This window comes from Eubalaena glacialis, chromosome 17, assembly GCF_028564815.1.
Source record: "Eubalaena glacialis isolate mEubGla1 chromosome 17, mEubGla1.1.hap2.+ XY, whole genome shotgun sequence".
NCBI lineage: Eukaryota > Metazoa > Chordata > Mammalia > Artiodactyla > Balaenidae > Eubalaena > Eubalaena glacialis.
In genome coordinates this window covers 12,831,044-12,844,263 of record NC_083732.1, presented here as the reverse complement: position 1 = coordinate 12,844,263, position 13,220 = coordinate 12,831,044, and the positions used below count along the sequence as shown (strand labels likewise).

Here is a 13,220-nt window from a genome sequence, read left to right as displayed (position 1 = left end):
CCATGTTCAAGTGACTTGACCATAATGTTCCTGTTGTAAATTATCCATTCTAGCATACTGCTTCTGTAAAGAAGGTCAGAAAATCACTAGTCTTAGATAATTGGGAAAAAGAAGAACCAGCCACTCAACTAGTAACTGAAGACCTTTCAGACATGCAGGTTTGTAAAGAATTTTTCTTATATTAAGATGGTTGCTTTAAGTCCTAGTGGTTCTTGTGTTTTACTCATTGTGTGGCTAATTCATTAGAGCTTCTTAGAGGGTTTCCTTTAGTAGTATTCTGCCTAATTCAGAGAGAAACAATTAACTGTAGAGAATATCTCATTTACTTCCTTGCTTTTTATATTTGTTTGGTTTTGAGAGGAGTTAGCTCTCTTATGTATGATGTCAAAAAATGGTAGTTCTCAAAGCTTTAAATTTCAGTATCTTTGGTTCATTTCTTAAGTATTTAATTTTACTGCATTACTAGAAATTTCATCAGAGCCAGAAGCTTTCTTGGAGGGAAATGAACAGGGCTTCCACTACCACTTACTCAGTAGTCCCTCTATTTGTCTCCATTTTTGAATTAGTTATTTTATTTTCCTCTTTCTTTTTTCTCTTAGTCAGAAAATATATTTACAACATCTTTATTAATGATACCATTATTGGAAATACATGACAATAGGTGCAACTTGACTCCTGAAAAACAAGATATAAATTCAACCAACAAAACATATACACTTAATAAAAAGAAACCAAACCCTAACACTTCCAAAGTTGTCACATTGGAAAAGAATCTTCAGGTATGAATTTATAAATTTCTTTCAGTGATTTTTGTTGTTGTTCATTCAATTATCACTTTGGACCTACTGATCACAAATTATACTTTTTCTTTTAAATTCAAAATTGACTGTAATAGTAACTAGACATTCACCATTGTTTTGTCACTCAAACTAGATTTGGGTTTTTGAGAGACTCACTCATCAGGGCACATACAAACGAAACAATTGGAATGGTAGCCAGAGACTCTTCTGGTGATGTCTTAAGCACTGTTTCATTTTTAAACTAAAAATATCTAAATCTACTTCTGGCACCTCTTCTTCTGTAATAAATAATTGTAGCCCTAATTGCTGCTTTTAAAGGGTAAGTGGTTGGAAGCAGTTTCAAACTTGATTTTGTTGGTATCGATATAATGGTTTCCAGTGAACTTTCTGGCTCAAAGTTGTAAAACAGAATCCTTTTTTCTGATGCTATGCAGCCATTACGTAACTGCAAATGAAGGCTGGAGAAATTTTTACTTTGTTATCTTAAGAATTCAACCCAGAGAATTTGAGAGGTCATTGAGGAGGAAGTTTTCTTCTTTACGCTGCAATGACTGCAGAGCTAGCCTTCCTGACATTCAAGCATTCCTTGAAAACATCTTCGGCAATCAGATGTGGCCACCTCCTCTCTTTCTTGAGCCACTGCTCTTCATAGAGCCATGTAACACATTCTCTGAATCCATTTAAAATGATCCCATTTACCAGTGTTTAACACAGAACTTTTCAGGAAAATTTATTACATAGCAGGTCATACCTATAGAGTAGTAACCTTTACTCTATAATAAGGGAAGAAAACAAATGAAACAAACATAAACTTGACTTTGTGTTATATTTCCTAATTTGCAAGACGTAAAGCATTCTTGGTTCATTTTTTGACATTGCATTCTCTCTTTAAATCTTTTGCAAAACTTTGAAGCAGTAAAGACTGACATTTCTTTCCATGTTTAGACTGATTTGATTTGAGGGGCAGTTGTGGGAACAGAAACTTTAAACTGCCTCCACAGTCCTAGCTAGATAGATAGCTAAAAAATTGACTTAAAAAAATTGATTATAAATACTTTAGTATGTATTTTTGAAACATTATTTAAAAAGAGTCACAATGCTGTATCAAAAACGTTTTTTACAATAATTACTTATCAGATATCCAATCAATTAATTGATTTTTTAAAAGTCTAATTGTGAAGTAGAATGGTTAGTTATCTTAGTAATTTTCACATCACTATTAATATTTCCTTCCTAGTCTTGTGAATGGGAAACAGTGGTTTATGGGAAGACGGAAGACCAACTTATCATGACGGAACAAGCAAGAAGATATTTGAGTACTTATACAACTACAGGCAGTACCTCAAGAGCTCTCATACTGTGATTGTTATTAAAACTGATGAAATGCCCCACTCCCTTATTAGATTCTATACCAAATTAGGCTGCAATGAAATTTTTTTGTTGATTAACTGTTTTTAAAGTTTTAATACAGCCCTAAAACGGTTTGCATCCTTTTTCATATTGGGCAAGCAGAAAGCTAGGCACTTAAGTAAGGGGTAGGCAATTTCATAGTTTATTTTTTAGAACATAAGATTTTTAAAAATTGTTTTTAAAGAACAAGATGGGGAAATCATATTAGAATATTCCTGGATATTCTAAAAGTAAATTCTCACATATTTTCTTCAGAAGATATATGTTGCTACTTTCCTGATGCTGCGGTTTTGTTATAGATAGGTTTTATGAGTATGTATGGTTTCTGAAACTAGTCTCTGTATAGAAAGCACTCATGGTTTTATGAAGTACTTTTGCCTATCTGCTGATTTACTTAGGCTACCATTTACAAAGAAACACAGTGGAAAGGAATTTAAAAGAAAGAAAGTTGCACTACTAATTTTTGGTATTTTTCAAAAAACAGTAAAATTAACTACAGTGTTAAATGTATTTATTTGAGCATAGTACTAAAAACAAAAGGCATTGCAAAATGGTTTTTTCCTTATTAGTAAAGAGTCAGTATTTTCTTCATAAATCTCAGAAGAGCTGAGAGTTTTGTTGAATGTATTGTACAGTATGTAGGAGCAGGAAAACTTTGTAAATTGGAAAGAAGTCTGTTTTTATAATTTATTTTCATTTTTAAAGCTTAAATGTAGATATTTATACCTATACAGGGTGTCTAGAAGCCAATGTTGTTTCCTGTTATTACAAGCTAACATAGTAAAGAACAATTTTGACTTTTAAGTATGAAACAATAGTAAGTTATAGCTGCAAAGAATACAATATCTATACTGTATGTCACATCTACCTAAATATTGCACTATGTCCTTTAAATCATGTTGGTTATATAAAGTAGTTCTAAAAATGTACTAAATAATAATTTAATATTTTCTTTTTAAATTATATGGGGGGTCATATAAATTAATCTGGTGATTTGTATATGTGTTTGAAATTTTTGCATTTTGTTTAAAAAATAATATGGTACTTTGGTCCCTAAAAACAGTCTGCACTTAGACGTTTATTATATTTACTCAATGTTTCAGAAGTAGAGAACATTATCTTTTATTTATAAAAATATATGTCCTTTTATAAATGTTTTGTGTTTCTCTACAGGTTACAACAGTTGCTTCAGTTGCCTGTTTTAGGTGTTTGCACTTATTTTATTTCTTCTTGAAAGAATGTCTTTATTTGCTTTTGTGTAGAGATTTTATGTAATTTTTTTTTGAGACATATAATGGTGTGCTGTCAACTTAAACACTGACAGGTAAATAGAATTGTACACTGTAGTTTTAATTATTTGTAATTGACACACTCTCTCCCTCTCCACTCCTGAAGTATGCTGCTATAGAAGATAGCAGAATCGGCTTGCTGCTATGAGAGAAGGAAAGAGCGACCACCACTTGCACTGTGTGAAAAGATAAAAAGCAAATGATGGCAAGTTCTCAAGTTAACTTAATGGAATCAACCATTACCAGGCAAATTCTTGCAAATACTAAAATGCTATGCCTTAAAACAAAAACAGCTTAAGATTCTCTGATGTTTTTATGTTGATAGAAATGGGAATACTATTTTAATGCCTAGCTTTTGAACAGTAGACCTAAAAGGGTTTTAAGCTATTTAAATCTACTTGCTCATTTTTGCATATTATATGTAGTGAGAAGTGAAGAAAATGTGTGGTACTAAGATTATGCCTTGTTGATACAAACAGATGAACCAATTTGAATCTTCTTAGCATGTTTGTTAAGTATGTTGATTGCTTCCTAATTAGTGAACTTCTCACAGAAATTTCACTTTGTAAAACCAATGATTGTAGCAAAATCATACTGGATCATTTCAATTTCAGTTATCTTGAATAGCACATAATGGTTCCTTTTTTTTTTTTTTTTAAATGTAGCCCTTAGCTGGTTTGGATGAACATAGTCTCCAATTACCAAAGTATAATATCTTGGAAGAGCTATATTTTTTTAAAGCATAATTCTTCTTGAGCATTAAATTATCCCACATGTAATATATTGCAAACCAGCTTGGGCTTTTTGGACAGAGTACATATTTGGGTTGGTATTGGTTGAATCCTCTAGTTAACTGCTTTGTTGCTTTTTGCAAGAAGATTTCTTAATCTTAAACATGTCAGGCATCTTAAATCACCTTTTATACTGTTGTGTTCCTTTGAATTTCTTTCAGTATGTTATAAAAATGCCAGACATACATGTAGCAGCCATACTTGCATGGAAACTGACTACACATATATAATACCACATTTTGTTGTAAGGTTTTCGCATTAATACAGCAATTACCCTGACTAAATTGAGTTTCTTTGATGTATGGGAAAGCTTTCCATTGTAAGAGAATCTTGCATACAATGTTGACTGTTAACATCCAAAATAAAACATCTGTGTACAAGCTGACATGGCATTGCTCATTTCACTTTGGTTTTGTATTTTATGGCATTGATTGAACCTTTAAGGACTTAACCCAACATTCTGTTCGTAGACCATTTTTCTCCTTTAGAGCTCCCTTTACAGGTGATTTTATCTGTTAACACAGCTTGACGTCTTTACTCAAGAAATGGAAATACTTGAGCCTCATTTAGAGCCATATTTTCAACTGCCTTTAGATATGACTCTTTCCCTGTGACTCTTCTGTCAGTACCTTAAATGTAGTATGTTCTCTTTTTCCCAACTTGGACCTGCCCCTTCTTTGTTCTATCTCTTAGTGGTGTTATTTTCCCTTTGATCACCCACTGTGAAATCTCGTGCCTCTCTTTCACCCTGCACATTGAAATCTGTTGTAAAATCTCAGCCCACATAAAGGCACAGCTCTAATTCCATTCCTTCATCTTTTATTTAGATGATTGCACTAATCACTCTGATCTCCATTCTACAGAAATATGAAGAAATTGTTCTGTGACATCAGGGTGTCACCTGGGCAAAACCAACTGGTCACCCAGTCAGGTTTGTGCAGTATTATATCACCTCAGTGAATTTGTCACCATCTAGATTTTACCTTTAGCCTTAGAAATCTGATGGATTAACCCACCAAAAATGAGTTTACCTCTCACTAGAATGCCTATATCAAGTGTGTGAGACTGATGCATGAAACCAGAATGCTAATTTATTAATTTACAATGTGAAGTATAACTGCTGAGAGGAAACACAACTGCTTATATGTGAGTGTAAAGAAACTTATAAAAAACACACAGATTTGATCACATCTCTCCTATTCAAAGACCTTCCATAGTTGTCTGTTGCCTAAATAATAAGACTTCTCCTTCTTCACTTCCTAATCTGGACCTGGTGACTTCGATCTTTCAGGAACATATATGTGCATGCTTCTATCTCCGTGCCTCTCCTCATGGCTGCTTATCTTTATCTCCCTACCTGTTAGAATCCTACTCAGCCTGAAGGCACAGGTCTGTGAATCATTTCCTGATTATCCTGGTGCCTCCATAAAACTTTCCCACTAGACTTCATGTTTTGAAGAGTAGGGATTGCCATTTACAGCTCTTGTGTCTAGCATGGTGCTTAGAAAATCTCAGTAAGTGTTAAATTCAAAGAATGTTAAAAAAAATAGTCATGACGCTTAGGGAATATTAACTATACTTATTTTACACAACAGTTGTGAATAGCTTTGGTCTCTTAGTTATCTGCATAAAACCAGTGTTGCTTTATAGTCAGTAAGCTATCATTTTGTTAAAATCTTTTAGTTCATTTTATAACCATGTGATTTCCTGCCTGATTTATCCAGTTATAGAGTGGTAGGCTTGCCAGCCAATCAGACTTTTAATTGTAATATAAAACAGATGGGAGGTTTTGAAGAGGTACTTCCCACTCTGTGACTCTGTGAGAAGTGAAAAGTTATTTTTAATTAAGTAGTGGAGGGTAAAACGAACCAAGTGCAATTCCATCAGAACATTACACTTTCCCCTTCCCTGGCCGTTTTTGTTTGTTTGTTTGTTTTAATAAATAGATAATGTCAAGAAGATGTTTAAAAATATTGGTGGAAAACCAAGATAAAGTACACCAGGAAAAAAATTATTCATGGCTGATGTGTTGGGAAGAGAGGGTTTTCAAAAACTTTTTAGTATCTTGGCATCAGTACATTAAAAGCTGTTGAGTTTGAGCAAACTCCGTATTAAAAGCAGTGTACTATCCTGCCCTTATTTTTGAAGGTCTCAGATCCGGTATACTTATTCAAGTTCCAAGTACAGAATGTGCTAGATCTGAGTGGATTTTTCTTGCCAGCACAGGGAAAGAAGGAGGGAGATTGACTTTACTCTGGTTTTACTACTGTAATTTTGCCAACCATAGCTCAAAAGACTGGATCAGTTTCTGACATAATTTCCTAAGCCCCGGTACAGTTAGCACTTATTTATTTGTTCAACTAGCAACCAATACTTAACTGTGTGTTTACAGTACCTGGCACTAGGTACTGGGGATGCTGTGGTAAACAGGATAGCTTCCCTTGAGGAAGCTGATATTCTAGAAGAGATGCATAAGTATTTAACAGAAATGGCATCTCTCCTCCTTTGGCCAAAAGTGAGATCAAGTAGCCAAGTTCCGCCCAGGTAGTGTGGATTTCCCCCCTTACACTATGGATAATTGTGCCCAGGGGTCTTCCACCTCCCAGGAAGTTCACAGACTGAAAGTTTGAGTGCAAGTAACAGCTGCAACCATGTGCCAGTCACATACATGATCTCATTTAATCCTCCCAACAACTCTATTAGATAAACATTTTATAATCCACTTCTATGGATATGGAAACAGGCTTAGGTTAAGAGGCTTGTCCAAATTCAGTAAAATGCTGAGCCGGGATTCATTCAGTCATCTGAGATTTGGATTGATTCTTTAAAAATTAAGCATAGGGCACGAAAGAATACATATATGATTCTATTTCTCTAAAAGTATAAAAACAGGCAAAACTAATGTATACTATTGGAAGTCAGGTAGTGGTACCCTGGGTGGGAGGATTGTTGAAGGGAACCTTGAGGGGGGTGTCTGGAGTGCTGCAGTGCTCTATTTCTTGCTCTGGGTGCTGATTTTTTGGGGGGTGGGGCGCACCGCACAGCTTGCAGGATCTTACTTCCCCAAAGAGGGATGGAACCCGGGCCCCGGCAGTGAAAGTGCAGAGTCCTAACCACTGGACCGCCAGGGAATTCCCTGGGTGCTGATTTTATGGATGGTTTTATGTTTATACAAATTCAAGTTCTATTATATGTGCACTTTTCTGTGTTTATGTACATTACACTTCATTAACACGTTTTTAAAAATTAAGCCTAAGTCGGATAGTAGAGGAAAATACAAACGAATTATTCCTTGCACTATTCTGTTCATATGCTTACATGTAAGAGTCTACAATGATAGCACTGTTATGGATGTCTCACCATTATTCTCTAGTATATGTTGGGCCCATTTCTTCTGCCAAATTTATGTTAAAATGCTGCATGGAATAAGTGACTATTTCCTTGGGCTGTATATACCAAATATACCAAAAGTTGACCTGTAAGAGCTTCCTCCACTCCACCAAATGAACTCTTGTCAGAGTCCTCCATAATGGTCCACAGTTACATCTCTGAACCTTGCCGCCACCTTAAAGTTCAAGCTTTCACTCCCGCCCCACTGAAATTTCCATATTCTCCAATTACACGTCTCTCTAATGTGGTCCACTAGTTACTTTGTACTTTGTCAGCTACATTGCTTTATAGCACAATGTGTTATTACCTTGTTTATTTAGTGTTGATGTTCTCTCTCTCTCTCTCGTGCTGGTTTTTTTTTTGTTTTTTTCTGGCCGCGAGACTTGTGGGATCTTAGCTCCCCAACCAGGGATTGAACCCAGGCCCTCAGCAGTGAAAGCACCGAGTCCTAACCACTGGACAGCCAGGGAATTCCCTAATATTGACGTTCTCTTAACCAACATTCACTTAACTTACTCATCTGATTGACGGTTAGTAAGCTAACAGGCCTTCTCCAGGTTATTGAACACTTTTGCTCAATTAACAATGACTGCAAATAATGTCAGATAAGAGGGCGTCTACATTTTTAAAAGTTCAGTAATATATTTTATTTAACCCAATATATCCAAAATATTATCATTTAACATGTGATTAATATACATTATTAATGAGGTAATTTACATTCTTTTTTTTCCCATGCCAAGTCTTTGAAATCCAACGTGCCGATGTGTAATCCAAATCCGATGTGTAATCCAAATCCGATGTGTAATCCAAATCCGATGTGTAATGACGCTGTTGTGTTCATCCAGCCCCACTTGTCCCCTGGGCTGGGTGCACGACCACAGGCAGGACCCTGCACCGAGACACAGTGATGTGTGTCTGCTCTGCCCTTGGTGCCCACCACAGGGGCCCGCTGATCACATGCAGCAGCAGAGGAAGCAGACAGCGTATCCATCTGCCAAATGTATGTGACAAAAAGACTGCGGGGCAAGGGACTGTGGAATGTTATCAAGAGAAGTAATTCATGGAGTAGGCAGGGTAACCTCCACTGGAACTCACTTTGCTTCTTCTGAGTTCCCACTGCACCTTATCTGTCCCTCACTGCTGCTTGTCATTACTTCTGTTTTTTGTTGTAGTTTTTTATGTATGCCTTAGCTCCTCTTGCAGACTTGTAGCTCTCTAAAGAGTTCCAGCTCCCACTGGGCCCTCAACATACATTCTCTAAATGTTCCAGAATGTTGTCTTCTGGTTTTATTTTGACTCACCTACACTGACTTCATTTATAACTTAACCAAGTATTTGTTAGGGGAGGAGGAGGGGAGCCTGGATCTTTTTTTCTGGTTCATTTACTTTTTTTTTTGTTAACATCTTTATTGAAGTATAATTTCTTTACAATGGTGTGTTAGTTTCTGCTTTATAACAAAGTGAATCAGCTATATGTATACATATATCCCCATATCTCCTCCTTCTTGCGTCTCCCTCCCACCCTCCCTATCCCACCCCTCCAGGTGGTCACAAAGGACCGAGCTGATCTCCCTGTGCTATGTGGTTGCTTCCCACTAGCTATCTATTTTACATTTGGTAGTGTATATATGTCCATGCCACTCTCTCACTTTGTCCCATGTTACCCTTCCCCCTCCCCGTATCCTCAAGTCCATTCTCTAGTAGGTCTGCGTCTTTATTCCCATCTTGCCCCTAGGTTCTACATGACCATTTTTTCAGTTTGTTTTTTAGATTCCATATATATGTGTTAGCATAGGGTATTTGTTTTTCTCTTTCTGACTTACTTCGCTCTGTATGACAGACTCTAGGTCCATCCATCTCACTGCAAATAACTCAATTTCGTTTCTTTTTATGGCTGAGTAATATTCCATTGTATATATGTGCCACATCTTCTTTATCCATTCACCTGTTGATGGACACTTAGGTTGCTTCCATGTCCTGGCTATTGTAAATTGAGCTGCAATGAACATTGTGGCACATGACTCTTTATGAATTATGGTTTTCTCAGGGTATATGCCCAGTAGTGGGATTGCTGGGTCGTATGGTAGTTCTATTTTTAGTTTTTTAAGGAACCTCCATACTGTTCTCCATAGTGGCTATATCAATTTACATTCCAACCAACAGTGCAAGAGAGTGCCCTTTTCTCCACACCCTCTCCAGCATTTATTGTTTGTAGATTTTTTTGATGATGGCCATTCTGACTGGTGTGAGGTGATACCTCATTGTAGTTTTGATTTGCATTTCTCTAATGATTAGTGATGTTGAGCATCCTTTCATGTGTTTGTTGGCAATCTGTATATATTCTTTGGAGAAATGTCCATTTAGGTCTTCTGCCCATTTTTGGATTGGGTTGTTTGTTTTTTTAATATTGAGCTGCCTGACCTGCTTGTAAATTATGGAGATTAATCCTTTGTCAGTTGCTTTATTTGCAAATATTTTCTCCCATTCTGAGGGTTGTCTTTTCATCTTGTTTATGTTTTCCTTTGCTGTGCAAAAGCTTTTAAGTTTCATTAGGTCTCATTTGTTTATTTTTGTTTCTATTTCCATTTCTCTAGGAGGTGGGTCACAAAGGATCTTGCTGTGATTTATGTCATAGAGTGTTCTGCCTATGTTTTCCTCTAAGGGTTTTATAGTGTCTGGCCTTACATTTAGGTCTTTAATCCATTTTGAGTTTATTTTTGTGTATGGTGTTAGGGAGTGTTCTAATTTCATTCTTTTACATGTAGCTGTCCAGTTTTCCCAGCACCACTTATTGAAGAGGCTGTCTTTTCTCCATTGTATATTCTTGCCTCCTTTATCAAAGATAAGGTGACCATATGTGCATGGGTTTATCTCTGGGCTTTCTGTCCTGTTCCATTGATTTGTATTTCTGTATTTGTGCCAGTACCATACTGTCTTGATTACTGTAGCTTAGTAGTATAGTCTGAAGTCTGGGAGCCTGATTCCTCCAGCTCCATTTTTCTTTCTCAAGATTGCTTTGGCTATTCGGGGTCTTTTGTGTTTCCATACAAATTGTGAAATTTTTTGTTCTAGTTCTGTGAAAAATGCCACTGGTAGTTTGATAGGGATTGCATTGAATCTGTAGATTGCTTTGGGTAGTAGAGTCATTTTCACAATGTTGATTCTTCCAATCCAAGAACATGGTATATCTCTCCATCTGTTTTTATCATCTTTAAGTTCTTTCATCAGTGTCTTATAGTTTTCTGCATACAGGTCTTTTGTCTTCTTAGGTAGGTTTATTCCTAGGTATTTTATTCTTTTTGTTGCAGTGGTAAATGGGAGTGTTTCCTTAATTTCTCTTTCAGATTTTTCATCATTAGTGCATAGGAATACAAGAGATTTCTGTGCATTAATTTTGTATCCTGCTACTTTACCAAATTCATTGATTAGCTCTAGTAGTTTTCTGGTAGCATCTTTAGGATTCTCTATGTATAGTATCATGTCATCTGCAAACAGTGACAGCTTTACCTCTTCTTTTCCGATTTGGATTCCTTTTATTTCTTTTTCTTCTCTCACTGCTGTGGCTAAAACTTCCAAAACTGTGTTGAATAATAGTGGTGAGAGTGGGCAACCTTGTCTTATTCCTGATTTTAGAGGAACTGGTTTCAGTTTTTCACCATTGAGAACCATGTTGGCTGTGGGTTTGTCATATATGGCCTTTATTATGTTGAGGTAAGTTCCCTCTATGCCTACTTTCTGGAGGGTTTTTATCATAAATGGGTGTTGAATTTTGTCGAAAGCTTTTTCTGCATCTATTGAGATGATCATATGGTTTTTCTCCTTCAGTTTGTTAATATGGTTTATCACACTGATTGATTTGCATATATTGAAGAATCCTTGCATTCCTGGGATAAATCCCACTTGATCATGGTGTATAATCCTTTGAATGTGCTGCTGGATTCTGTATGCTAGTATTTTGTTGAGGATTTTTGCATCTATGTTCATCAGTGATATTGGCCTGTAGTTTTCTTTCTTTGTGACATCTTTGCCTGGTTTTGGTATCAGGGTGATAGCGGCCTCATAGAATGAGTTTGGGAGTGTTCCTACCTCTGGTATATTTTGGAAGAGTTTGAAAAGGATATGTGTTAGCTCTTCTCTAAATGTTTGATAGAATTCGCCTGTGAAGCTGTCTGGTCCTGGGCTTTTGTCTGCTGGAAGATTTTTAATCACAGTCTCAATTTCAGTGCTTGTGAATGGTCTGTTTATATTTTCTATTTTTTCCTGGTTCAGTCTCGGAAGGTTGGGCTTTTCTAAGAATTTGTCCATTTCTTCCAGGTAGTCCATTTTATTGGCATATAGTTGCTTGTAGTACCCTCTCATAATCCTTTGTATTTCTGCAGTGTCAGTTGTTACTTCTCCTTTTTCATTTCTAATTCTATTGATTTGAGTCTTCTCCCTTTTTTTCTTGATGAGTCTGGCTAATGATTTATCAATTTTGTTTATCTTCTCAAAGAACCAGCTTTTAGTTTTATTGATCTTTGCTATTGTTTCCATCATTTCTTTTTCATTTATTTCTGATCTGATCTTTATGATTTCTTTCCTCTACTAACTCTGGGGTTTTTTTGTTCTTCTTTCTCTAATTGCTTTAGGTGTAAGGTTAGGTTGTTTATTTGAGATTTTTCTTGTTTCTTGAGGTAGGATTGTATCACTATAAACTTGCCTCTTAGAACTGCTTTTGTTGCATCCCACAGGTTTTGGGTCGTCGTGTTTTCATTGTCATTTGTTTCTAGGTATTGTTTGATTTCCTCTTTGATTTCTTCAGTGATCTCTTGGTTATTAAGTAGTGTATTGTTTAGACTCTGTGTGTTTGTATTTTTTACAGATTTTTTCCTGTAATTGATATCTAGTCTCATAGCGTTGTGGTCGGAAAAGATACTTGATACGATTTCAATTTTCTTAAATTTACCAAGACTTGATTTGTGACCCAAGATATGATCTATCCTGGAGAATGTTCCATGAGCACTTGAGAAGAAAGTGTATTCTGTTGTTTTGGGATGGAATGTCCTATAAATATCAATTAAGTCCATCTTGTTTAATGTATCATTTAAAGCTTGTGTTTCCTTATTTATTTTCATTTTGGATGATCTGTCCATTGGTGAAAGTGGGGTGTTAAAGTCCCCTACTGTGACTGTGTTACTGTTGTTTTCCCCTTTTATGGATGTTAGCATTTGCCTTATGTATTGAGGTGCTCCTATGTTGGGTGCATAAATATTTACAATTGTTATATCCTCTTCTTGGATTGATCCCTTGATCATTGTGTAGTGTCCTTCTTTGTCTCTTGTAATAGTCTTTATTTTAAAATCTATTTTGTCTGATACGAGAATTGCTACTCTAGCGTTTTTTGATTTCCATTTGCATGGACTATTCTTTTCCATCCCCTCACTTTCAGTCTGTATGTGTCCCTAGGTCTGAAGTGGGTCTCTTGTGGACAGCATATATATGGGTCTTGTTTTTGTATCCATTCAGCCAGTCTTTGTCTTTTGGTTGGAGCATTTAAT

At 36.0% G+C, this 13,220-nt stretch overlaps 1 protein-coding gene across 2 annotated transcripts in view; it reads left to right on the top strand.

Moving 5' to 3' along the window:
- MYBL1 (MYB proto-oncogene like 1) overlaps positions 1-2,181 on the top strand; it is a 30,703-nt gene extending 28,522 nt beyond the window's left edge. The window contains exons 14-16 of one of the 2 annotated variants that reach the window (XM_061171375.1): positions 54-158; positions 600-779; positions 2,038-2,181. In XM_061171375.1, coding sequence (XP_061027358.1) covers positions 54-158; positions 600-779; positions 2,038-2,163 — 411 coding nt within the window. In that variant the 3' untranslated portion in view covers positions 2,164-2,181. The remainder of the gene's footprint in view (positions 1-53; positions 159-599; positions 780-2,037) is intronic. The other variant, XM_061171376.1, reaches the window with a different exon arrangement.
- The last annotated feature ends 11,039 nt before the right edge of the window (positions 2,182-13,220 follow it).